Raw genomic sequence first — 25,309 nt, forward strand, 5'->3', positions numbered from 1 at the left:
GAGCTTGGAGCCAGGAGTTCCATCGGAGTAGCGGCGACACGTTATTGCCAGGCGTTAACTGAAATTCCCGCACGCTCGCGCAACGTTTCCTAGCGATAAGGTGGCGCGCGGGTGCGTGGCTGGTTGGACGGAGCGGTAGGCCAGCAGAGTCTCCGTCGGGGATCGTTCCGTCCACTGACGCATCCGCCAGGAGGAGCGACGCGATTACGCGTTATCAGCTTCGGTGTATTAGTGGGACGGGCGAGGGGGCGGGCGGCGGTATCGGCGACGATAGCGCAGCTATATATAAGGCCGCGGTTTCGCGGTTGACGTTAGTTGGATGTTGATCGTGGCCACTTCGAGTGTACTCGCTTCTCTTGCTCTCCTACGGTGACCAGCGGTACACGTCGGAGCGGTAGTTGGCCACCGAGATACGCCATTGACCGTCGTCCCCGGGGGTGACTCCGATCATCCACGCGTCATACTCGAGACCAAGGGAGGTCCGAGCTCGGCGATAAGGCTCACGAGCGACGCTCCGCCAAGATCAGACAACGAGACAAGCGCGCGCGCGCGGCAGACATGGACGCGAGGTTGTTCTAGCGTCGGCAGGGGACCATCTTCTCTCGGACCAGTCAACAGACCCGCGCCCTCCTCCGCCTACTCCCCCGTGAGGTGGACGTTGCCCCGATTCGAGGGCGACCGTGCGCAATTAGAAACGGTGACAACGGCTACGGTGATAGTGCGGCCCTGGTTGATGAATCCGTCGCGGGCCAGCCTAGTTATGTTCTCGATCGAGTACAGCAAGCAATTCCTGAGCTACCGTATACTCAAGTCGAACCGGTTCAAATACATTTGACGATACGGACTCGGACTTTCAGTGATTTCGATAAAAGAGTGCGCGCCGCCGGCGAGAGTGTGTATACGTGAGCGTACTGTGTGGCCGTGGTCGACTTGTTGCCTACGGTGCTCAGGGAGAACGGCAGGATCCAGGGAGCATCCCCCCGTCGCGTCGCGCTGGCAAGACCTGGAAAGTCTTGTTCACGGTATCGTACCGATGCACGGATCGCTTCCTCCACCGAGCGCAGCTTGAGGGAGTGAGCGAAGGAGGCCTTTCGAGGTGCCTTCGAGAAACTAAGACGAGATTTTCGGGGACTCCGGAGAACGAAGGATTGCGCTGAGAAAGTCGGGGGTCCACGAGGGGATCGACCAGATACATACATATTTTGAAACGAAAATTAAACAGATCCGAAGTAAACCGAGCCACCACCTCCTCCATAAGCTAACCGAGATTTGCGAAAGGGCGCAGGGGTAAGAAGCGCTCTGCCCTGTTTCGAGCCTACAAACCTTTCGGCGATACGATCGAGCAAAGGGAACACGAGATCCGCTCGTAAATTCCTCCGCTTCCTTGGGCCGCGCCGGGGGGAACACGACCACTGAGTTTCCACGATTCTATTATCGGGGTATTAAAGGGCTAATTAAGGACGAGGGTCCAATTAAGACGACGATCCACGGGGGGAAATTTGCACGTCTTTGGTCGAATTAGCGAGTCAGAGGAGAAGCAGGGGAAAAAAGGCGAAGGAATCGATAAAGATGATCGTTTACGTTCCGGGTAGAATGCCAAGCCACGTTGGTCCGTACGGCGCCGCTCGTTACCCGGGCACCCTGCTAGGAGCAGTCCCGGGTTTTTACAGCCCGATTTCCGGTTATTCCACCAGCCCCAACTCCGGCTACTACGGGAGCCTCAGCCTGCATCAGCAACCACCGCTGGACCTTCCGGTTTGGCCGCGAAGGATGCCGGTCGAGGAGGAACTAGGCACGTCTCCGTCGGCCGCGTTGCCAGGGCTCGGGGTCTCCCCGGGTGGCCTGGCCAACGGTGGTCCCCCGAGTCCCGCGCACAGCGACTCCGATGCCTCCAGCTCCAGCTTGGAGCTCGGGTCCGTTCGTCGCGGGGAGAACGCCCAACTCAAGTGCAGGTAATTTCAGTAATTTCCCTAGCAACTTTTTACTATCCTACCCACAGCCTCCCAATCACTATATCACCTCGCTGTAGGTACGTAGTTCCATCGCATTACCGCCAGCACTTAAAACACTGCGTGGATCCCGGCTAACGATCATTCCTAATCGACGTCGCTTGACACCAGGAAGTAAATAAAACTGGCGCCACCACAGCGCGACGTCGAAACGTTATCTAAATTGAGCGCAGATTTTTCCTCCGTCGATCCAGCCGTCAACTAAATAGCTGCGTTACGTTCGAGGACCGTTCCGTGGCCTCCTTATCAGTAAATGAGTGGCTTAATCGGGAGATCCTCGCTGCACACCTCGCCCTCCGTCGGTTACCCCGCCGATTTCTACTCGTGTCTTTCAATCCGAGGCTCGTGCGCGAGGCACGCCGCGCCGAGGAGGTCGATGATGCGTTTCCGCGGCAGAATCGCGCGCGGCTGTCTTAAGTGACGCTAATTTATCTCCGGTGCTTGCGCGCGCGCGATACACGGAGGGGATTCGCATCACGCATTGCATTCCAGCTGCAACCAGTTTCCACATCCGCCGCGATATCGCGAGACGCGTTCGCTTCTCCCCCAGATGTAACGAAGATTCGCGACGGCTTAGAGGTAGGCCTGTCCGGGGATTTGGTCGCACGAGCTGCTCTTCGCTCTCGGAGGCACCGAGCCAGGCCCAAGAGCGAAAGTTCTTCTTGGCGGAGGAATCCGTGAACGCCGCTATATTCATTCTTATACGGCTGCCGCCCTTTGCCGTGGCTCTTGCCTTCGCTCGCAACCACCCGCGGCTTCTCTTCGAGGGCAAGAGCAAAAGTTGGACAGGCCTGACTTAGAGGGCTCGCGGAAAGCTTGGCGGTAACAGAGTCGATGGGGCACGCGGGCTACTAGGAGACGGACAGTCTCCTTCGTCAACGTTGGCGTCTGCGCGTAGGGGAGGGGCGAGGGCAAACGACTAAATCTCCCAGCTCGAGCTCGTCTAAATGTTTACGGTCACGGAAGAAAGTCAGACTTCGATAACCTCTGAGTAGCAAAGTGCGATCGGTAGGGTACGTCGCGCTCGCGGGCTGGTCACGCTCTATTTCGAATCGATGATGATTTCAGCCGACGGCGAACGTCCTCACGAACGCGATCGGTTATCTTTATCGTGTCGCGGCGGAGTCGCGTTACGTTCGCATCTTGCATGTGACGGCCTCGTGGACACGGGAAACGTTTCTTATCGCCGCGCCGGGGAAACCGGAATAACCGCGGCGCTTGGTCGTGCGACTCGCGCGCGAAACCCCCCTCCCTTAACCGCTCAGGTTCGCTAAACGATAGAACCGAGAACTTTCCGATGGCGCAACGAATTACGCGATTCCGAGGATCTCTGAGTACTACCTACGTCACTCACAGCGGTCTAAGTAATTCGCACTGCTTTGAAAGTCGCGGCCACGTGCGCCAACTGCGCAGAGATGCTTAGTTACTTCGAGGAAAGCGAGGAAGGATTTCGCGAAAGCCGACGAAGGATCCGACAATAAGCTGTTACCTTGATCCGCGACCTTTACACGGGCCGGCTCGTGGCTACCGATTCGTGGAACGCGATGTCGTTGACTGGAATAGCTACACCAGCTCTGCCCGTCCAGATAAACTGGTGTCAAGCGACGCCAATTGCATAATGGTCGGAATTGGTATCAATTGGTCGGCCGAGCGGACGTTCTTGACGTAAATCGGCCGTCGATATTCCGACGGTGCAGCGGCTAGAGCCGGAGCGACTATGTTTGCGCAATAGGGTGGCTCTTATTTACTCTTGGTAAATTTTTTTTCAACATTTTCTGCAGAACACCTTCCAGAACAGTTCTAAATAATTAAAAAAAAATCCGTGTAAAGTTTGAGCTCGATCGGATAACGGGAAAGGGTGCTCCTGGGTCCTTAAACAATTTAAATCATTATTTAACAGCTCGCGAAGTCGATTTTATATAATATCCTCCAAGTTATTGATTAACTCAAAAAATATGTCAAACAAAAGTTGTTGACCTGGATAAGGAGCATATTTTATGTTCTATTACTTTTTCTCGTGCGACAAACGGTTTTCGAAAAAAGTCCGAAAAACTAAAAAAAAAACAACTTTTTTTCCCTCAAATTTTGAAAGTTTAAATGCTTCTAGAACACTTTTTATTTATGAAGGCGAACAAAAAATGGAATTTTTATTTTCGAGGACTATTTTTTATACATTTAAAGGGGGGCATATACCGAAATATGCAAAAAATATATAAAAACAAATTTTCTTATTTTCAGTGCCTGATATGTCATGAATGTTTCCTGAAAATTTGGGACCGAAATTCGCAAAAACAGCGAAAATATAGAGTCTCATATTTCGATATTTTTGCGAAGATATAGAGTCTATATCTTCAATTCAAAAGATGAAAATAAGAGCCACCCTATTGCGCACTGACGTTTCTAGCTTGCCAGGGGGAACCGAGTTGACTCCTTGGCGAGTTAGAATCTTCAAAAGCGATCGATCCTATGATCGTTCCTCCGCGGCCCTATGCCGAGGATCAACGGAGGACAGTTGATTGATCAAAATGCAAAGATCGTCACCCGTCGCGCGTGTCGTTTATATTTAGAATTTCTCGGTAAATGATCGACGAGGGAATTAAACGGTATAAATAGATCGATTGATGGGCGTGTAAGACGAAAAAATACAAGCTATTGGCCTTAAATGATAACGATCTTACGAGCGATTCGAGTGTCCAACGATTGTCCGGATTAATCAGGACAAACGAGCGAGCAAAGATCAATACCCTTAAATGTACGGCGACTATTTTCGCGCGATCCTTTGAAATTGCATCGATGAGGCACTAACGCGTTCCAATGCGATTGCAGATGGCAGAATTGCGGGCGATGGTTCACGTCCTTGGAACAACTAGCAGGACATGTCGCGCGACTACACGCAGCGCCAGGACCGCGGGGATTGTTCTATTGCGGCTGGGAGGGATGCGCGAGAGGTGAACGTGGATTTAATGCGAGGTAAGAGTTTCGTCTGGTTAGAGATTATAAAGTTGAGTTGTTGAAAAGAAAGCGTTTGCAAGGAGAAGGAATCTACCTGGTTCCTCCTCCTGGCTGACACGTGCAAGCAAAGAAAATAACAAATCTCACACTGTCTCCTGCTCCATCGCAGATACAAAATGCTGGTGCACGTCCGGACGCACACGAACGAGAAGCCACACCACTGTTTCCAATGCGACAAGAGCTTCAGCAGGGCGGAGAACCTCAAGATCCACGCTCGTTCCCACACAGGCGAGCGTCCTTACGTCTGCCCGGTGGAAGGCTGCAACAAGGCCTACTCCAACTCCTCGGACAGGTTCAAGCACACCAGGACCCACGCCGTGGACAAGCCGTACTGCTGCAAGGTGCCAGGCTGCCCCAAGAGGTACACCGATCCCTCGTCCCTGCGCAAGCACGTGAAAACGTATAGGCATTACGTGAACAACAACGACAAGGTCCAGGAGAAGAGTTTCGACGAGAACAACTCCCAGGAGAAGACCAGGCTCGACAGCACCTCGCCGGATAAGCAGAGCAGCAGCGTCCACTCCGAGTCCGACAAGAAAGACAGCAGCATCGAGAGCAACACGTCCGGGTCGAGCCCGAAGACCAGCAACAGCTTCGAGGAGCAGAGGAACTTCGTCGAGTGGAACAACATGTACAATCTGCAGGAGCAGCGCAAGGAGCAGGAGCAGATCACGCCGAGGAAAGCGTACGAGCAGGAGGTGAAGATCTACCCGAGGATCTACGACGAGAGCTACATAATACCGGACAGGATTCAGGTGAACCCCATGTACGTTTCGAGCAACGCCATGATAAAGGACTGCCCGTCGGCTCAGTCGCCCCAGACGAGTCCCCGTCACATCCCCGACTCGTTGCCCCGCATCGGGATGCAATCCACGCCCATCAAGACCGAGGAGCCCGTCGAGTACCCCAGCAAAGCCAGCACGGTAGACTACAGGAACATCGAGTCGATCGTGAACAGCACGCCCTGCAAGAAGGAGAATATAGTGGTAACCGATCCGGTGAGGAATTCTGTGATAAAACGAGCCGAGGATCTCAAGATGGAGGTGGAGCAAACGCCCGCCAAGGAGGACTTCTGCAAAGACACCAGCGACTGCTGTTGCCGCCACAAGTGCTGCGTGCACAGCAACGACAACATCCTCGAGAAGACCAAGATCCTCTCGGATCTCATCCTCAAGGCGCAGAATCCTCTCTTCAGACACCTGCTGGACTCGGTGGACCTGCAGTACGGGCTGCAGAACATGTGGGGCAACATCGTCGACACGAACAACAGCTGCGGGCAAGATCTGCGAGTGAAGAGCGACAACGTCGTCGAGATGGAGCAAGATCTACCTCTGGATCTCACGGTCAACAAGTGATCGATCGTCCACGATGCCCTGTCCAAGAGGAACCTCGTGTCATTGGTCGTCCACGGTCGTCTAGGAAGCCAAGATTTATCTTTCGGACTCCGAGGCGGGCTACCTCAAACTACCGACCGTGGTCAGCGCTACACACTCTCAGGGTCGCCCTCGAGTCAAGTGCCTTGCTCCTTAAGAGCGAACGCACAAAAGTATTTTCGAAATTTGGAAATACTGCGATGCTGTAAAGCGTTTGTCGATCGTTGTTGCTAGTTCAGAGCGACCCTGAGCGTTCGCGAGTCGCGTAAATTTCAGCCCAGGCCACGGCCGGTTTGCTTGCAGAGAATTCGCAAAAGGAGCACCAGGTCTCGTAGGCGAAACGATTAGGTGTGCATGGAACGTTTGAGAGCCTGCCCCATTTCCGAAACAAATTTAACTCGATTCCCTAAGCACGTGAAAATTCAGCGAAGAGGAGGTACGAAGGATCGATCTTAGCGGGAGAGCTACCCATTTTGATTAGACTGCAAAACCAAATATACTAGTAGGATCGAGTCAGAGTAGAGACAGTTTGAAACGAGATTTGCTCAGCCTTAGTACGTTAATTAGGAAATCTCGGGTCTAGACTTACGGGTAATTCGAGGAACCGGCGGGAAACGGAACGGTCATCGGTGCCTACTTTTAAGCAAAACGTAAGATCGGAATTGAAGTAGGAAGGGTTGTTGAAGATTGTAAAATGACAAGAATTGATAACCGACGTAACATTATCGATGGAAGAAGCTGTGTATAATAACGCATTCGAGAGGTCACGCGTGGTCAAAAGTATCCCGGTATTTTATATTAAACACCTATGTATAATATGTACATAAAGATATATATTATGTATAAGATATAGTCATCCAAAAAGATAGGAGAGAGCGTGTTTAACGACATCAAGCTATTCAATAAAAGCGCATTATTTATGTAAAAATCGTGTATTTCTTACATGTACATAACCAATTACTCCCTGCTCCCTCGGTATCGGAAATATAAACACACTTTCGACAACATCGGTGAAAGAATAGGATATACAACTGACGTTTGTTTCTCTTTCAAGTGTAACAGTGGAAAAGGCAATCGCTTCATTCTCAACTAGCTATCTAACTGATGCACAAATCAGTACAATTCACAACGGAACGATCAACGGAAGGAAATTCTCCGTTATACAAATGCACCCGCGGTCCATGATAGAAAAATAGTAGCATTGGAAGATGCGCAATGGAGGCGAAATAAATATGGCACCACGTTTCAAAGGTGCAAAAGATCTCGCGTTACTTTCGTGCTCCGTTCGAGCTCCCGCGAACCTATCGATGTCGATAACCAACAGACGCGTCGCTGTAAACGTTTCGATAAAAAAATACGCAGATAATTCACATTACTAAATATAATTCTCACGATATATTGTGACTCATCAGAAGATCAGACATGCCGTCTTTGATGATTTTCAAACTTTCTAAGTCAGCGTTTATCGTTGATATGAGTTGCGCCATGCCTTGTTGTTCCATCGTCAGATACTAGAAGAATAAAAATGGCAAAAGTTACATTATTCCGCGGTCGTTCGTGTTTCGATAATATGTGAGTAGGTTCTGTTTCCACGTACCGCTTTTATATCGTCCTGCGCTATAGGGTCCATCGCGTATCGCTCTTGATTCTGAGTGTCTATATGGCTTCTCATTCTCAACTGAGAAAGCATTTCGCTAATTCTACCTTTGAACTGAGTCGGGGCACTGATCTGCGAGTGCATCACCTCGAACCTGCGCGTCAGAACTTCTTCCTCCGATTGCAAAGACAAGCCAACTTTACGGGAGATCTCCTGCCGCACCAGCACCTTGTAAAATAACAGTAGCCCAAAGTGAGGACATAGAATTATAATTGACGATCGTGACAGCGAAACAGCGCGTACATATACATACTTGTAATACCCTATGTTGAAGTTCCAGTAGGGTTCTCCTATGCTCTTTAAGCCTAGCTTGTATCGCCGTGTGTTGCCTCTGCAATCTCTGTATCTCCTCCGCCGCCATGTCTAAGAAATTTCTATGCCTAGTCGTTTCCTCTTCCTGGCACTTTAATCTGTGCTTGACTTGCTGAAAGCCGATCATTGGCACCGGTATGTACAGCTCGGGATTCGGATTGTCTAGCTGAGCCTGCTTCCACAATCTAGGATCTATGGAGCAGGGTGGATTATCTAAGTATTCTTTCAGCTGTGCGGGATCTAGTTTCACTAGAGGGAGCATATCCTCCACGCCATTCTGCATCAGCTGCTGCTTCTGCATCGGTTGCGACAGGTACGTAACCAATTCGCTGGCGGGAATTTTTCTGGGAGCTCCGGTGATTCCTTTCTCGGTGATGAAGATGGTCACTTGACTCTTGTCTTCCCCGGTAGACTTGATATTGTCGATCGTTAACGACAAATTCGGCTTGTTCCCCAGGATATTATTCATGAAGGCGATTAACTGCGTCTCGCCTTCCTTGATATCTTTCTTCTTCTTATTGAAACAGAGCACGACTATTCCGTCGTTATTATCGGCCTCGGGCATACGGCTATACCCGATGGCCTTGAATCTACACAGCGGGTTTTCTTGATTAAGATCAATAGGCGGCGCGTTCATTGAATAGTAGGCTTTCCCTGTGCCCCACAGAGCTTGTATAAGATTCCATCTGGCAATAATATTATCGCGCTCGTCGTTATACAACTGACAATTGAAAACGGCATTGTACAATGCTTCTGATATAGTATTGGCGGATTGTTGCTGTAGTTGTTGCTGCTGTTGGAACGGTTGCTGCTGGTGAGGCTGCGTCAGTCCGGTGCCGAAGCCTGCAAATCCTATGTCCGCAAAAAGAATCTGATATTCACAAATACTGAATGAGTACGTACACATGTTAGTTGAGCAGGAACCGACCTGTACCAAAGCCACTGAAGCCAGTGGTCGTAGTTGTGGTGGTTGGCTTCGTTCCAAACCCACCGAAGCCTGTGGCTGTACCAAAGCCAGTGGAAGGTGTATTGGTAGTACCAAATCCCCCAAAGAAGGAGGGCGCAGACGTAGTTGTCGCGGTTCCGAATCCACTGAAACCACCAAAGCCTAACGAAGCTGTTGTCGTGGCTGTTCCAAATCCACCGAAGCCTGTTGTAGCAGCAGGCGTGCTGCCAAAAGTCGAGGTGGTACCAAACCCAGTGCCTGTCGAAGCAGGCACGCTACCAAAGGCTGGAGTGGTCCCAAAGCCGGTAGGCGTAGCACCAAAGGCAGGTGCAGCACCGAAACCAGTTGTTGTTGCACTACCAAACCCAGTGGCAGCCGGTGTCCCAAACCCGGTACCAGTGCCAAATCCCCCAGCGGCTGGTGTCGAAGAAGAGCCAAGGAGACTTGGCGCTAGTGTTCCCGGTGTACTAAATCCAAAGGACGGCGTTCCAAATCCTGCTGAGAGATTAGTACCCCAATGGGCATATTTGTATTCTCAGCAGCCGACTATTACATAATGCTTTTATCTTTCATTGATTATAATATACAGCTCGTGTAACAAATAAAATTCATTTCCAAAATCACGTCGAAACGATGTGATTCTGTTAAATACGTGCATCGCGAAGTAATGTACATGAAATTGTGCACTTTACATATTACAACATTGGTTTTTGTTTCCTTTCACCTGAACATGCTTCGAACAAGGAAACCAGGGGATGACAGAAATGCCTTGCATATGATCGCGGCATTAATTTGCATTTTATTCCTCCGTTGAATTTATTAATTCCGCGCGTCGCGATATATGTGCGTTGAGCACAGTGAAAAATACAATAACATACAGAGCTTTTTTTCAAGCAATAAAAATTTATCTAGAAACGTTTGAAGAATACATGTGACGCTGTATCTGCTAAGAAGAGTTAGAATCATGTCGGACGCAAATAAACAAAGCCAGGTAAGATCATTGTTAGTATCCACCAAGGTGGGAAAGTGAAAGTTACGCAGAGAAATTTAACAGGAATTTGCCCGCAAGCTATTAAAGATAGCCTTGCTCGATGGCAGTAAAATGATATATCGCCGTGCTGATAAATCTTTGGATACAGTGACAGAACTCCTGCGAGAAACTGGTACTACGGACGTAGCGATTGGGGTATATTTTGCATGTGCTTACGCGTACATGGTAGAATATGCACGCGACCTTATAGTAATGCAATATTCTCTTTCCGAAGGACGTTACCGCAGAAATTATGTTGACAACAATGGGCAAAATACCAAACGAAATGTTTTACTTAGAGGATACAGCTCCCAGCATGAAAGTTACTTCTCACAAACTCTACCGGACAGAATCACCAGGGTACGCGGAGGCTGTCACAGCGACGACACAGCTTACATCCAGCAACGAATACACGAGCCACTCGTCAGTTTTACTCGCTCTGCTAACGGCGCTACTGATAATATTACTGCTATGCTGCACTACGGCGTGCCTCATAGCTAAATCCAAAAAGAAAAGCAATTTCTTCGGGAAGGCGGACATGGAATGCGACGCAGGATGCTCCGGCATAAGTCAACCTCTACTAGACAAGATTTCCGACTGCACGAATAAAACGAGCATCAGTTCTCTGAGGAACTAATAGAAGCCATTCAGATTTGAAAATATCTCGCTGAACAAGGCACTGCCTTCGAGAACGGCCTATACGATACGCATGTGTAGATGGAGGTGAATTATAGTTTGAACACGCATAAAGGTGAAACAGCGCGTTATAAATCGAAATAGCCCTTCGTACCGAATGATATTTAGAAGCATTACATTAGCGAGAGCTATGAAGCATGCGACAAGATCGAATGGAATGCAATGCAGCGCGAGCAACGCGACGGAGAAAGTCTGGAGAAAAAGTCACATGTAACAGGAGAAAATTCGAAGTGCGACATAACCTAAAAGTAGTGGACTTACCCGGTTTCACCGGTGTCGCCGCGGTGGAGGCCGTAGCACCGAAACTGAACGCAGGAGCGGGCGTCGAGGTTGTCACTGCAAATCCACTACCGAATGACATTTCTCTGATTGAGGCAGATTCCCCGTATCACGCGAAACAGTATTTACCGCGCGCGCGTTACGATTTCGTATAAACGACAGTGCAGGATCATGGCGACTGACGTGCGCCACGGGCGCCTGTTCCCGCCTGCGCGTACACCTCGCGTCACGTGACACTGGCGGCCATTTTAATATTTTCAAACGGTCATAGGATGCAGGTCCGGATCACGCCTGTTAAATCGTAAATGAGTTTATTCGATCTTCTCTTTGATACAATCTTCTTTCATTTGTACTACACATTTTCGCAACCGTCGTATGCATCTGTCATGTATTAAATACACGTATTTTCATAAAGAACCCACTGGAATTATTCGCGTCACTTTGATTTCGGTTGCAACGAAAAGAGCTTCGACTGACCTCGCTCGATCTCTCGATATCGCATCGCCGGGGTCGAACGATTCGAAAGCGAAGCGTCGTCGATTCGATAACGACCCTCCCTCGATACAATCTCAGGGTTATTAATAACAGATGCAGTGTGTGAATTTTTAACGAATTTTATAATTTAAAAACTTAAAAATAAATATATCTCCATATTCTAACGTACATATATATGATACTTTCTTCAACAGTTCGATAAGATCACACGTACATCGTGCAATCGTATTGTAGTCGAGCTCGAGCTCGACAGTCGATCGAACGAGCTATGGTAAAAAATACGGCGGATGGGCGCGACGATCGTTTACTCTACAGAAACGAATCAACGGAAACATTCGTAGAGTCTCTCTAAACACCATGTACACGTAGAGTGGCGAAATTGAAATGCACGTACGAAAACCTTGTGCTCCGTGACTTACCCAATCTACGTTACACATAAACACATTCAATTCGTTTTGTATATCGATAAAATTTGAATTGCAGTCAAATCGCATTGCCCTCTCCTCGACAATCCCAAGCGATTTCCAAGCCCGACGATTCATCTAACGCTTCTACGCTCGAGTGTTTTCCAAAAAAAAAAAAAAAAAAAAAGATACAGTCGTTCGACAGTCGCGGTCTCGCTGTTCCGCGACTTTCGAGCCACCCTTTACGTCATTCGGATCGCTAGTATAACACCTGTGCTTCGAGAATCAGCCGATGAGAGCAATCTTTCCCGCAGACCCTCGTCCCTTCTGTGGCGCAATGAGAAAATCGAATTCTCCCCGATTACAAAATAAGAATCCCGGGTTCCTTCTTAGGGGAGGCTTTTCACGCGTGTACGTTTAATGCTAATTTTAGAAGAGAGAGAGAGAGAGAGAGAGAGAGACAGAGAGAGAGAGAGAGGCAGAGACAGAGAGAGAAAGGGCTTTCGGCCCGTTCATACGTGCTATGATTCTTAGTATTGCTTTCGTCATCCTAATCGACGGGGCTCTTGCGTTCAGCCGGCCTGGTCCGTTTCTAGAAACAAGAATTGAACAAACGATAATCCCTCGGGTGGCATGCGCCCACATAGCGTTCAGATAATTGGTCCGTCCATTCATAAATAATTGCCCCCGGTCGGCCCGAACGGCTCGAGCACACTGTATTCGAGCGCGGCCCGAAAGATTAAAGCGTCTCGGCTGGTTCTGCGTTACCGGCCGCTCCACCTCATCAAGACTCCCAAATTATTTATGAATGGCGCGACATCTCAAGCGTTTAAATCTCGTTAGCAAGTGTTTTTCGCACGCGATCGAACGTCACCTGTCCGCGATCTCTCCGTTTCGTCGCGTGCCGTTGCCAAGTCGCGCGCAATTTGGGAGCAGACTTCATGAGGTTCACATCGGTTCGCCGATAATTCGCGAACGGCCAGGCTCTGTTGTCTAACGAGATTTAACTGCAATCGCTGCGAAATCATGCTACAACGGTATAAAAAACATTTAGGCCTTCGAGATAAACAAGCGTAGGCGGTGTCCTCCGTTGCGGACGAGGCGAATTGCGAGTATAGTACCTATCCGAGATATAGTAACTTAGATGCGAAGTCCCTCAGCGGGGTCCTACCCCGACACCCTGCTGGGTACTGGCTGCTAAACGTGCTCCCCTACAACCTCTTGCAGGACCGTATTTACAGAAGACCTGACAGAACTGGGGCCCTAACAGAAAATAAAACAGAAATTGAAGACGGTTTAATATTATTAAAATTTTTAATAGCCAGTAGCAAAGCTTAATTGACGTCTTTTAATAATGATAAAGCGTAGATTCAATTTCTGTTTTATTTTCTGTTAGGGCCCCGGTTTTGTCCTGGTCTTCTCTAAATACAGTCCTGCAAGAGGTAGTAGCAGGGCATTTTTAGCGGCCAGCAGGGTGTCGGGTAAGATCCCGCTGAGGGACTTCACACATAAGTCACTATATCTCGGCTAGGCACTATACGTGCCGCGGCAAAAGAATCGCCCGGCTCTCAGGGACGAAGTTGGACACCTCTGTACCCGGAACGCTCCCGGTAAAAATGGAGCAGTTCCCCCTGCCCGATTTCGGGCTCGCGACTATTCAATCCTCGCGGCCCGCCGAAACGCGATATATAGCTCGTGGCTTCGCGTGAAATATCAAAAGATCGAAAAGTATTTGGTCCGTGTCGCGTGATCGGTTCGCACGACGTTCGCGTCGAATACCATTGAACCACGGGTGTTCGAGGGAGCGCGGTGCGGTGTCCAAAGTTCCTTCAAAATCCGATAAAATTTCTCTGTACAAATAGTCGTATAATAAGTCTCGATGATCGGCAATGTCTGGTACCTGTGCGATAGAATTCTAGAGACAAATGAGAAACGTCGTTGTGAACGAGATCGGAGCGCGACGCTCGTAGGCCAGCTTTGGGGTCGTCCTTAAATTACGTAAGGCTTTTTGGCGGGGGAGGAGGTAGCGAATTTCTCACGTTTCCTTAGAAGGGGTGGGAGGGGAGTCAGGTAGCGTCTTACGTAATATTTTTTAATCTAATTTTCAATGAATACGAATTCTATCATTAACGTTCCAGAAAAGTAGTATAGTTAAATTTCCCGAAACCGAGTTAAATGAATTATATAAACATTTAAAAGAATTTTAATAAGTGAAAAAATTAAACGTAAAGAATGTTACGTAAGAAGGGATTGCAATATCAAATCTTACGAATTCTTGTAATGGCGGAGGGAGGGGGTAAGAAATCGCCAAAATTACGCTTACGTAATTCAAGGACGGCCCCTTTTCCCACCTCATCTACGAATAACGGCAACGTTCCGCGCGCATCTGGATTTACGTACATCGAAACACGTTCTACTACTCACATTTAGTTTTACGATCTTTTCTACGCGCACGCCAGCGCGCCACGCGGATTAGTATTATACGCACATTCAAACATCTATACGTTTAGACACCGAATTACATTGACACGGATTAGGCGGCGTGTCGAGCCAACTATATACTTGGAAACGATTCTGCCTCCAACGTATTCTGCAACTTCGGTGTGCCGTTTCCATTCCGAGTTTGATTTGAGAGGTGCGACAAGCGTCGTACAGGGGCCATTTGACTCGTCGTTTCACCACCGATGGACGATGAGACGACGAATCTCGATGCACCGCGAGTGGAAGTTTTGCGGGGGAAAGCGCGACGGCGCGTGATTCGACAAGCTGTAAAAATCTTAAAATCGAGCGTGACCGTAAGAAAGAAGAGCGGTATACTTTGTCCTTTTAGGTCCCAGGTTACTCTAAATTCGTAAAGGTTCCCGTCGTGGGCGGAAGCTAAGTCGCGGCGAGCCTACAGGTACGACTCGGAGAACTCAAAGTCAGAGGCAGAAGCTCGGGATGATCGTGTATAAACAGAAATGCCCCCACCGATTGCGCTGTCCGAGGTCCCCTCGCCGGTCACGAAGTCGGCGACGATCAGCGAGTCCTTCGGAACGTTCCCGCTGCCACCTCTCGACGTGTCCCGCTCGGCCAGCATCTGTTTCAGCACCTTGATCTTCTCTTCTTTCTGCAAAAGGACAGTTGCCTCGATAGAACGCGACGTCTCCGACACCTGCTTAGCAATATTCATCTAGCACTTCTAGCAGGGGTTGATTCCTAGAGCGGCAAATTTTCAGCGAAAGAAATTGGGAAATGTTTAAGGGGTCATGCTCAGTCAGGAGGCCGAAAAAAGGGTGGTCTTTGGAAATTTTTTACTCAAAAGCTATAACACATTTCTCAGAAAATCTTTTTTCCTTTTAAAGATTGCATCTAGTACCGTGCATCGTAATTTTTTTAGTTAAAAATATTTATCAATAACTAAGTTATGGTCCTTTACTCGAAGGTTCTCTAAAAACAAAGGCTTCTGCGGTTACCACTGCTGCTCGAAAGTCGATCATCTGAAATAAAAAATTCAAAAGAATTTACTTATTATATTATATTATCTAGTATTTGAACGAAGGATTTTTCGAAATATTGATTTGGCAAAAAATGGCTGATCTTTAAAGTAAAAGTTTCAGTAAAAATGATGTTTAAAGTAAAAAATCCTTCGTTCAAATACTAGATAATATAATATAATAAGTAAATTCTTTTGAATTTTTTATTTCAGATGATCGACTTTCGAGCAGCAGTGGTCACCGCAGGAGCCTTTTTTTAGAGAACCTTCGAGTGATGGACAATAACTTAGTTATTGATAAATATTTTTAACTGAAAAAATTACGACGCACGGGTACTAGATGCAATCCTTGAAAGGAAAAAAGATTTGTTGAGAAATGTGTTATAGCTTTTGGGTAAAAAATTTCCAAAGCCAAAAATTTCCTCCTGACTGAGCATCACCCCTTAAACACAGAGGTTTGATACAATTTTAAAAACAATTCACGTTTCTTTCATACAGCGAATTAGCAATAATTGTCACATTGAATTACTTTTAAAATTGCCTCGACTCTTTTGAATTGAAATATTCAGGGGCGGCAAAGCTCGAAATTCGCTTCTGTCATCCGGGGAGATATTATCCGAGGAGCGCGGCGGAGTGTCCTTACCGCGGCGATGAGCTTCTGAAGTTCGTCGTTCTCGCTGAGAAGCTTCTGATACCTCTCCTCGTCCTCCTTCGACATGCCAACGTCGGGATTGTACTTGGACTCCGCCTTATCTTTCGGATGCCTGATGACTTCGATCACCTTCGGCACGAATATCAGCGCCATGCTGAGGAAGCAACAGAAGATGATAGCGAGAGCGACGAAAGCGAAGCTGGCGTCCTGCTGGCTGGCGATCACCATCGTGACCGGCGCCGTTATCAAGCAGAGCACCACCACGTTGTATATAGACATCCCGACGTATCTGGAATCGTTGATCTGCTTCACTTTGATGCTCCTCGTCTCGTACGCCAAGAACAGCCCGAACACTAGGATGATGCCTTTGTAGCTGTAAATCAGACCTGGGGCAAGGGTATCGCTCGCGTTACTCGCTAACGCGACACTAGTCGATGATCGCGGTTGAGGAAAACTCACTCAGCCAGATGCTGTTGTGCACGCTTTCGCAGTGCTCCAATTCGGGCCTGATCCTCGCGTCGTCGTCCCCGAACGGCGGCGCCTCCAGCGGGAACGACTCGACTTTTCTTTGCAGAGGATCGAGCACCTGCCAGGAGATTAGAAGCACAATGTCTACCGCCAACAGCCCACTTACCATCGTGTACAGCTTCCACGGCTGAACCTTCTTCTGTATGGACGAAACTTTTTGTTTAGCCATGAACAACTAGAAAGAATCGAGAATACGTTAAAGATGAGGGTCGTACGAGCAGGAGCTGCGAACCATGCAGGGACGGTACCGACTTCGCAACGGACTAGAAACATTAGCCACACAGTGTTAATCGAGAAATCGATCCACCGAGAACGGTTTTTACATTAAATCAGCACACTGGGTCGCGTGCCACGTCGTTTACCTTCGCCTGATCGGCTTTCGTCTTCGTCGTGAGCCTGTGGACCCGCCACACTTTGCTAAACATCGCGCCGAATGCCAGGGTGAAACCCGTGGACAGCATCCAAGCTCTCGCCTGGCAGACAGCTGGATACTCCCACGGTGAGGCGAATCTGCCGTCGATCCCTAATAAAAATACCGACACGAAGCACGCTATCACTCCCACCAGCATTATCGTGTTGCACACAGGATGGGACGACGTTATCACCCTGAAACAGAATTCATTGGCGTGAGTAGATGCTCGAGCCGGAGAGCGCGAAGGGGTGATTATTAATGTCGTTACCTTCTATGCCTGTGCCAGATGTTGAAAATAATTAGCGCGACGGCTATCAGTATCCCGACGGACGATATAGTCCCCATGCATATGAACAAAGGCAACGAGACCGTCCTCAAGACGATCCGTACGATGGTCCTGTCTTGCGGCACCTTCCCGCCGATCCAGCGCTCCATATTCCTCCAAGTCAGATTATCGCTTTGCGTGTCGTAGTATCCTAGCTTCACGTACTTCGAATCGACCACCTGCTCGATTTGGGTCAACGCGATTCTGTCACCTTGCGAGCTGAACGCAACGTACCCCTACGGCACGGAGAATCGATTAAAGATCGGCCACTCGAGATAAACCGCTCTTTCTATTTCTGCGCAATACAATTCACGTACGGAGACGCCGAGGAACTGGGTGGAATTGATCGCGGAGTATATTTCGTCGGCGATCTCCTTGTCGGTGTAGGTGAAGTTCTTCAGGCTCTTCCCCTGCTTGCTCAACTTCTCCATCGTCTTATTAAAAGCTGCGTGCGAAGAAGCGATTAAGCGGTCGGAACGGTCCCGCGACTCGTTAGCAACGGGCGATTGGGTTGCGTTCGATAAGAAAAGAAAAATCTATCGGCAAATTGCCGTACGAAACGAGAAGCAGACACACTTCTTAATATACTGTGGCCTCGTATTTGTCACTCGTACACTTTAGGTTTAACACCACCGTCCTCGCTAAAGTTAATCAGCGTTTACAGTGTTTTGATATCAAACAAGGAAACTGTCTATTATGTTGTTATTATTAAGTTTGTCTGTTTCTCATTGCGTACTGCAACTTTCAGACAGATTTTTCGTTTCTTATTAACGAGGGTTTGCGCCTTGTTGGGCCGAAAAATAGGTAATTCTTTGTGAATTTTTTCTACAAAAACGGCGCGACAAATTAATTTGAGGTTTGGCAGGCTGTTTTATTGTATCTTGAAATATTGTTCTGAATTTTTGTGTGACAGTGAAAAAAAAATGGCGGGTACAAAAAATTACAAGTACTTTAAGGTTCATCCGAAACACAAAAAAGAAAAGAGATTCTTAATCTATATGAATGTGGCTATCGGTGGTAGTAGATTTATTAATAAATATAAAAAAAATGTTAAAATGGCAGCCTTGATTTCAGTCTGAAACAGGTTTTACACATTTATATAGATTAAGAATCTCTTTTCTTTTTTGTGTTTCGGATAAATCTTGCAGTACTTTTCGTCAACGCCAGGACCACCCGAATATTTTTCAACGCTCTTTTTGTATCTGCCACGTTTTTTTTTGCACTGTCACACAAAAATTCAGAACAATAGTTAAAGATACGATAAAACAGCCTGCCAAATCTCAAATTAATTTGTAGAAAAAATTCACAAAGAATTACCAATTTTTCGGCCGAACAAGGCGCAAACCTCCCTTAAACAGATTTCATACCTAACGCGACGGACCAGACCGCGTCGTAAGCAAGAGGCGCCTCCTGGTATCCCTCGGGATACCGATTATTATCGATATCGTAGCCGTCTTCCTTCAGCATCTTGTTCAGCCTCAGCCTGAAGTCCTCGGACGTCATCCCGCTGATTGTCGTGTCGTTATTCTGGTTCCACATGAGGGCCTCCGTGGTCAAATGTCCCTCGGCCGCGAGCCTCATCTCCTCCCTGGTGCAGGTGATCCCCTCCTTGTCCAAGTTCACCTCGAACCAGTTGTCCTCGTACCATCCGATGAAGAACCACACGTAGCTCTTGCCGTAGAGGCTCTGATGGAACAACTCGCAGAGGACCCTCCTCGCGGCCACCACGTAGAACAGGCCGACGATGATCCTCGCGTCCTGCCGGCGCAGGTTCCTCACCGCGTCCGATGGATCGGAGAGGAAACTCTGGCGCGTCACTATCTCTATGCCTGCCTCCTTGCAGCGGGCTTCTAAATCTTCTACAGTCTGTCAACAGAGGCGAGGGATCAGTGCGCTGCTCTCTGCCACGTATCGGCCTGGCTTTCAAAGAGCAATCGTCTCACAGATATGAACACTTCTTCGGCTTGCTGTAAGATCGCCACTCGGGACCAACCGAACTTCTGCAGCAGTTTGATTCTCGTGGGATTGTGCACCGTGGCCGACGGGTGCGTCCTGAACAGGGTCGGGAACCTTTTTCGATCGGACAGCGCGGGCGACGACGCACCGTAACATAGCTGAAAACAGTAGCAACATTGTCCTCCGTAAAAGAATCTCCCACCGCTCTAAACCGATACTCACTACTACTAGGTTCCACATTTTCGCCGCCTCGGCGACCGTCGTGCAAACCGTACTGCACCCTGCCAGCAGCATCAACTTCTGCGGCTTGTAGTACAGCAAATTGTACATCACCGAGGCGCCGAGTCCCGGCTCGCACTGAAACAACGCCGAATCAACGGAATTCTCTTGAAATCACCCGTGTATGGTACAATTTGTTCACTGGCGTACCTCGCTGTCGTTCGAGTGGAGCTTCAGCGTGAAACCGGGTAGCAAGTTTTTCTCGCGATTGACATCGTCCAAGGCCAGGTTCACGGCTGGCATGCAAGCCTGTCGGGCAGGAAAGATTGTTACTCCGCTGGCAGGTTCCCTGTTGATTCACCTGCTCCAACATTTAACAAGACATTCCTCACTCACCTGACCACCCTGCCACCCACCCTCCCCTGCTATCGGGAAAATGCCACCAATGTGCAACACATTGTCCACCTCGTCGGGTGGCAACGAACCCTCGATCGCCACACTGCACGTTAGAATTATTATTAAAAGCCTGAACATCGCGCTGCTCGGGAAACCCTCTCGCTTGCCCTACGTAGACTTCTCCCTACGCGCCTCGCGCCCTACGACACACCCCGACGGCCCCGCGCCGAGGATGCCACTTTCCTTATATCGGTCACAGCCATTGTAGCTAATCGGTGGTCGCTTTTCAAGTGGCAATCACTACTTGGCGCACCGACCACTTCACCGTTCGGGGGTGTTTCGCGAGCCGAGCACCGCGCACTCTGGGGGATGGTCCGCTTTCCGAAAACGCGTGGCTCGCGACGTTCAGGCCCGCGTTTCCGTGCTCTCCATCGTTCGCCGTGGCTTCCACGATCCACACCTCCGGCCCGCGATACCCCGCGAGTTTTCCGTTCCAATGGATTTAGCGAACACCGAGCACGTTCGCGCGACCTTCCTATTGATTTCATCCCAGCTACCAAGGATCGTAGTGGGGATGGGGTGCTTCTGTTCCCTAGGTTTCTAGTAGAAAATCAATATACAGGGTGTCGCGAATTACGCGGTGCAACAGAAGCGGATTTTCTCTGCGGAGGGAATAAACTGTGTATGTAAACGTGAAATCGTTGCCACTTTATGGAGACCTTCGTTTATCGAGAAAATCGATCTTGGAATTTCAAAGTCTATTTAACTAAACTCACGTTCGGATAGCCTGTTTAAGAATTCATTCGCGTCCAGGTGTTTTAAAAGTTCTCATGGAGTATCGATCGTTTCTCCGCGAAATGATTCCCCGCGATTTCGAATCGGGCCGTGATTGCCGGCATTCTGCTCGGTCGATAAAATCGCATCAGCTGACGGCGTGTTGTGGTTCTGTCAGGGAGCGATCTATGTCGGTATTTTCGCGCCGCGAAGGATTACGTGTTTTCATGAGGGAGAAGTGCTGACTTTTGTTGAAATAATGGCGGCACAACGAGCACTGCCGCAGAGCAAGGAAGCTCTGTTGAAGTCTTACACGACCAGATTAAAGGACGATGTGAAATCCATGCTAGAAAACTTTGAAGGTACGCTTCCTAACCTCACTTTTAACAGTGTGTACAGTAACGCAACGAATTTGTGTATTTGTTTTCAAATGTAGCAAAACCATCTCGCGCGGTACAGTTACGCTTTAATAAGAGTAATCTGTTACATTGGTGTTATCGACACTTTGCGCGTATCAACGTTCCGCAAAAGTTAATCTAGTTATTACGCGTTCGTTACAATGAATTTTTGCTGTCTTCGCAGAGATCATAAAGCTGGCCAAAGGGGAGAGCGACTCGCAATTATCACGGATGACGCAATGCGAACAGGACACGTACGAGATGCACGTCAGAGCAGCCAATATCGTGCGCGCAGGAGAGTCTTTGATGAAGCTAGTCTCCGATATAAAGCAGTACCTGATACTGAACGACTTCCCCTCCGTAAACGAGGCCATCGCGCAGAACAGCAAGTTGTTCAGGACGAAGCAAGCGGAGTGCGATCAGAAGTTGGCGTCTCTGCGGGACGACATGGCTGCTGATCTGTACGACCTGGAGGAGGAATACTACACATCGATATATAAATAATGGAACTACTTGTCCCGGAGGATATACGCGATCGTGTACTCTTTCGCTCGGACCACGCGTACGTCGACTGAAATGTGATTTATTTGCTCTGTAAATTGTATATATTTATTTAAATAAATAAGAATAATTTTGATAGTACATTGCTAAAGTTCTTATAGTGGGAGCTTAACGTGATACGCGGGAAGATGGGCTCGAACGATCATTCGGGCGTAATTGTTTCATTTTATTACTCGATATACCTTGTAACACACAGACGATACATCACACAATACTTCTAGCTGGTAAGTATACTCAATAAGGTAATGTGGATTCAAGCTTCAGATAATAACAATAATAAGAAGAAGAATCATAATAATAAGCTTAGAGCGTAATACTATTTTCTCTTTAATCCTTTACTTGAATGACGATGCCTTTCCATACTGTACAGCGATAATTTACAGAAATAATACGGAGTTCCCTCGACCGGAGCGGCGAGATTACGTTCGAAATCTTGATGGATCGACCGATAAGGATGAAAATAGGTGTATATATGTAACGTGACGCTTGAATTTCCAATGTCTCATTCGCGTAATCTCGTTCGCTCCGTCGCGTAGTATAGCAGTAGAAATACAAACTGAGCGGGTCGACACACGGTACTGTTACTTAATAGATCGGGAAGCAATTATATGTATATGTCGATGATACTAGGAGAAATAACAAAAACAAATATCACAGTGTAAAATGCAACGCTGTGACACAGACCCATCAAGCATTGATTGAACGATAACGTGTAATTAAGTGGAAAGCGATATGGATTATGTCGCGGGGTACGCGACTAGCATCTAAACGTAGAGACGGAAATCAGAACACAGTGGCTGGTTCGGTGTGTATAAATGCAACTTGCTGTTCATCACCATCGTCGTCATCGTCGTATCGCACACTTTACCTTGAATCAGTCCGCGTTCACGCGATTAAATCCCTAATCAAATTAACCATACGGCCACAATCACACTTTCGAACGCTTAACACGCGACTCGACGCAATATAATTCCGAATTTCTCGACGCGCGTTACTGCCTCTCGAACGCGCACAACACGGACAACGAAGAAGAAACAAAAAGTACACGTAAAATCGGTCTCGAAGCCAATTGAATTTCCCTGCTCCGTTTAGCGCTAGTACGAGCCAACGGCCGAAGAGAGCTTCGAGACCGATAATAATTTAGTATGTACAAAATTTCATTCGCTTAAAATTAAACACTCACCATTAACAAATGAACATTTCTTTCCAAAAAAAAACCTTCGCGTCGAAACAGTTTACGATTATTGGTGTCTTTTTTTTTCTTTTGGTCCTCGTCCGAATAGTAAGAAACAAAAAGCGAAACAAGAAACGTAATATAGTATATATCTACACTGGAGTATGAACGAACCTTGAGCATCCGTATGAAATATTAGTATGGTTTAACATACCCTCAGTATAAATAACGAATTTTTGGAATTTACAATTGTTACATATATCCCTGGACTGAAACTTCCACTTATACGTTACATATACATTAAGTGTACTAAGTAGACTTACGTTCTACTTTGGCAAAACCTTTTACAAATCTAAATTCGACTGTTTCCTATTCATTTTTTTCCCCCACTCCCTCCTCGATCGAATTCTCCTCGCATTCAATCGTTTTCTTGGTGTTTTTCGTCTAAAAAATCTCGCACAAAATGCCTGGCCTTCGACTGGCAGCTGGAACGTGTTTAACGGCTTAGCATTAAAGTAATCTCAAAAAGGTTACAAAAAACGTTCAGTTCCATCGTCGACATCTCTTCGTTTGTTATAAAATGTGCCAAAAGAGGTGATATGCTTGATTATTATTCTTCTTGTCTCTTTTCTCTCTTTCTGCCCGTCCCACGGAGACATACGGGTATCACCGGGCTCTCCGTTTCAAGTGCTTAATGCTTACGAAGAAAAAAATAGAAGAAAAAGAAAAAGGGAAAGCACTGACGTACCTTGGCAGTTTCAGTTACCTCGATAGTTACGCAATATTTAGGAAAGTCTGTTCACTTCGTTATCGTAGTAATACAAAGTAAATGCATATACTTGGAATGATACTGTTTATCTCTCCCCTTATTTTTCTCGCTTATTTACCTAAGAATAATCTTGCTTCTCGACGCGTTCGCGAATCGAAGTCTCGTCGCTTTTGATTCTCCCTCCACGTCGGGAGCGCGTGGTGGGGCGGTTGGCTCTGCCTCGCGGAGCAGCAATTTTTAAGGCGTTCCTTGATCGTAGACGGGTCGCGCGGCAATCGCCTTCCCCGATGAGGAGAAGGAAAGAGGCGAGAAGGCCTGCTCGCGATGGCTCGTAGCGGTGAGCAGGGCGAGCAGGGTTCGTCACCCGCGCGCCAAGAAACACCTCCGTTACGTATTCAGTCGTCCCCTCTGGTGCAGGCTCCTCTTCGTCTCTTTCTCTCGTGCTCGCGAAGAAAGGAAAGGAAAAATACTTTTGTAATTAGTCTTTCGAGTTGTCGGAACTTGGGATTCCGGGCCTCTCCTCAGGCAGGAGCTTCGAGCTTCTCGGGTGCTTCCGTTCGCGGGTGTTCCTGGCCTCAGTAGAGAAGATCGCCGGTGGTTTCGGAGCCCCACGCGCCCGCGTCCTGAGCCGGTTTCAGATAATCCACCTCGGGCCCCGTCTCGTTCTCCGGCTGGTCCGGCGTCGTAGCCGAGGTCGAGGTCGGCGTCGCACCGGACGACACGGCCCTGGTCACGCCCAGCTCGAAGCCTTCGGACGTCAAATCCACTTTGCTAGGCGTGTAGCTGGCTAGGCCACCACCACCTGCAGGGAACAAGCACTAGCTATCAGCACACTACGGTTTTCCTACGCCGAGGGAGCGGACGAAGCGGCTCGGAAAGCGAGGACAGAGGATCGGAGGGTACAAGCATTCCCAGGATCCCCAGGGCTTCCAGGATCCCCAGGGCTAATCTACACTAGAGATTCCACTACGGGATCGATACTCAAAAGAGTTTGCAAACGGTCGTAGCTTTTCACGCGGGACAACATGTGCGGCGTGATCGTTGCCTCTGCAAAAGATCGGAAACAACACCAGAACAGATTTTTCAGATGAAGATAGCGCACGCTCGATAAAAGGACTGATCGATTAATCTATCGTCCGAGGGACGGATAGAAAAAAGTGCGCGTTATCGCGGCCGGTATCGAGTAGTGACGATTAATATTACCGAGGAGGGTCGGCATGGTTGTCGTCGAGTTGGTCGAGGACGTTTTATTGCTGATCAGAGCTGATTGCTCGACGGAACCGGAAGTTTCGCCATCCACGCTGCTCTCATCCTCGAGCATCGACGCCTCGCTCGGGTATTCGAAGGTGCGGGTGGCCGTATCGTCGAACTGTATCCGATGCTGAAACAAACGCAACGCCATGCCTTTTAATCGCCGTAAGTAGACTCCGCTAATTGAGCGAACCTCGTCGTCCAAT

The 25,309-nt window shown here is 48.3% G+C and overlaps 6 protein-coding genes across 9 annotated transcripts in view; 3 read left to right on the forward strand and 3 right to left on the reverse strand.

Annotated features, from left to right (window-relative positions):
• Positions 1–312: 312 nt before the first annotated feature.
• Positions 313–7,322, forward strand: LOC143372453 (uncharacterized). The gene is made up of 3 exons (XM_076818612.1): positions 313–1,952; positions 4,836–4,979; positions 5,131–7,322. The coding sequence occupies exons 1-3, from the start codon at positions 1,570–1,572 to the stop codon at positions 6,374–6,376; spliced, it is 1,773 nt and encodes a 590-aa protein (XP_076674727.1). The 5' UTR covers positions 313–1,569; the 3' UTR covers positions 6,377–7,322.
• Positions 7,308–11,508, reverse strand: Nup54 (nuclear pore complex protein Nup54). 2 transcript variants are annotated; one of them, XM_076818611.1, is made up of 5 exons: positions 11,297–11,508; positions 9,292–9,804; positions 8,305–9,215; positions 7,992–8,219; positions 7,308–7,905 (listed from the first exon to the last, which is right to left on the reverse strand). In XM_076818611.1, exons 1-5 carry the CDS (start codon positions 11,394–11,396, stop codon positions 7,783–7,785), a joined length of 1,875 nt encoding a protein of 624 aa, XP_076674726.1. In that variant the 5' UTR covers positions 11,397–11,508; the 3' UTR covers positions 7,308–7,782. The 2 variants fall into 2 exon arrangements, with proteins under 2 accessions (XP_076674726.1, XP_076674725.1); XM_076818610.1 differs by having other exon boundaries at positions 9,292–9,807.
• LOC143372455 (uncharacterized) lies at positions 10,096–11,030 on the forward strand. Its single transcript, XM_076818615.1, has 3 exons — positions 10,096–10,300; positions 10,364–10,495; positions 10,575–11,030. Exons 1-3 carry the CDS (start codon positions 10,274–10,276, stop codon positions 10,974–10,976), a joined length of 561 nt encoding a protein of 186 aa, XP_076674730.1. The 5' UTR covers positions 10,096–10,273; the 3' UTR covers positions 10,977–11,030.
• Positions 11,509–11,608: 100 nt separating the features above from the next.
• Positions 11,609–20,975, reverse strand: Gaba-b-r1 (gamma-aminobutyric acid type B receptor subunit 1). Of its 2 annotated transcripts, XM_076818609.1 has the most exons (12): positions 20,177–20,975; positions 19,991–20,089; positions 19,784–19,918; positions 19,549–19,719; positions 18,973–19,471; positions 17,923–18,050; positions 17,549–17,841; positions 17,231–17,474; positions 16,800–17,043; positions 16,332–16,726; positions 15,184–15,322; positions 11,609–12,805 (listed from the first exon to the last, which is right to left on the reverse strand). In XM_076818609.1, exons 1-12 carry the CDS (start codon positions 20,312–20,314, stop codon positions 12,786–12,788), a joined length of 2,505 nt encoding a protein of 834 aa, XP_076674724.1. In that variant the 5' UTR covers positions 20,315–20,975; the 3' UTR covers positions 11,609–12,785. The 2 variants fall into 2 exon arrangements, with proteins under 2 accessions (XP_076674724.1, XP_076674723.1); XM_076818608.1 differs by having other exon boundaries at positions 11,609–15,322.
• A 127-nt stretch (positions 20,976–21,102) lies between these two features.
• Positions 21,103–21,990, forward strand: LOC143372454 (mediator of RNA polymerase II transcription subunit 22). The gene is made up of 2 exons (XM_076818613.1): positions 21,103–21,312; positions 21,533–21,990. The coding sequence occupies exons 1-2, from the start codon at positions 21,210–21,212 to the stop codon at positions 21,850–21,852; spliced, it is 423 nt and encodes a 140-aa protein (XP_076674728.1). The 5' UTR covers positions 21,103–21,209; the 3' UTR covers positions 21,853–21,990.
• Positions 21,991–22,212: 222 nt separating this feature from the next.
• Bif (protein phosphatase 1-binding protein bifocal) overlaps positions 22,213–25,309 on the reverse strand; it is a 33,052-nt gene continuing 29,955 nt past the window's right edge. For both annotated transcript variants that reach the window (XM_076818607.1, XM_076818606.1), the window contains exons 3-4: positions 25,056–25,233; positions 22,213–24,654 (exon numbers count right to left, since the gene is read on the reverse strand). In XM_076818607.1, coding sequence (XP_076674722.1) covers positions 24,428–24,654; positions 25,056–25,233 — 405 coding nt within the window. In that variant the 3' untranslated portion in view covers positions 22,213–24,427. The remainder of the gene's footprint in view (positions 24,655–25,055; positions 25,234–25,309) is intronic.

Source organism: Andrena cerasifolii, chromosome 8 (assembly GCF_050908995.1).
Source record: "Andrena cerasifolii isolate SP2316 chromosome 8, iyAndCera1_principal, whole genome shotgun sequence".
Taxonomy (NCBI): domain Eukaryota; kingdom Metazoa; phylum Arthropoda; class Insecta; order Hymenoptera; family Andrenidae; genus Andrena; species Andrena cerasifolii.

Coding starts and splice junctions, on each gene's coding strand:
- LOC143372453 (XM_076818612.1), top strand. CDS start 1,570: ATGATCGTTTACGTTCCGGGTAGAATGCCAAGCCACGTTGGTCCGTAC. Junction 1,953..4,835: donor AACGCCCAACTCAAGTGCAG/GTAATTTCAGTA, acceptor ATGCGATTGCAG/ATGGCAGAATTGCGGGCGAT. Junction 4,980..5,130: donor GAACGTGGATTTAATGCGAG/GTAAGAGTTTCG, acceptor GCTCCATCGCAG/ATACAAAATGCTGGTGCACG.
- LOC143372455 (XM_076818615.1), top strand. CDS start 10,274: ATGTCGGACGCAAATAAACAAAGCCAG. Junction 10,301..10,363: donor ACGCAAATAAACAAAGCCAG/GTAAGATCATTG, acceptor GAAATTTAACAG/GAATTTGCCCGCAAGCTATT. Junction 10,496..10,574: donor CTACGGACGTAGCGATTGGG/GTATATTTTGCA, acceptor CTCTTTCCGAAG/GACGTTACCGCAGAAATTAT.
- Nup54 (XM_076818610.1), bottom strand. CDS start 11,396: ATGTCATTCGGTAGTGGATTTGCAGTGACAACCTCGACGCCCGCTCCT. Junction 9,808..11,296: donor GGCGACACCGGTGAAACCGG/GTAAGTCCACTA, acceptor CTAATCTCTCAG/CAGGATTTGGAACGCCGTCC. Junction 8,220..8,304: donor TTCAACATAGGGTATTACAA/GTATGTATATGT, acceptor TTATTTTACAAG/GTGCTGGTGCGGCAGGAGAT.
- Gaba-b-r1 (XM_076818608.1), bottom strand. CDS start 20,314: ATGTTCAGGCTTTTAATAATAATTCTAACGTGCAGTGTGGCGATCGAG. Junction 19,472..19,548: donor CCGAAGAAGTGTTCATATCT/GTGAGACGATTG, acceptor CTCTGTTGACAG/ACTGTAGAAGATTTAGAAGC. Junction 15,323..16,331: donor TTCAGAAGCTCATCGCCGCG/GTAAGGACACTC, acceptor GTCCTTTTGCAG/AAAGAAGAGAAGATCAAGGT.
- LOC143372454 (XM_076818613.1), top strand. CDS start 21,210: ATGGCGGCACAACGAGCACTGCCGCAGAGCAAGGAAGCTCTGTTGAAG. Junction 21,313..21,532: donor CATGCTAGAAAACTTTGAAG/GTACGCTTCCTA, acceptor CTGTCTTCGCAG/AGATCATAAAGCTGGCCAAA.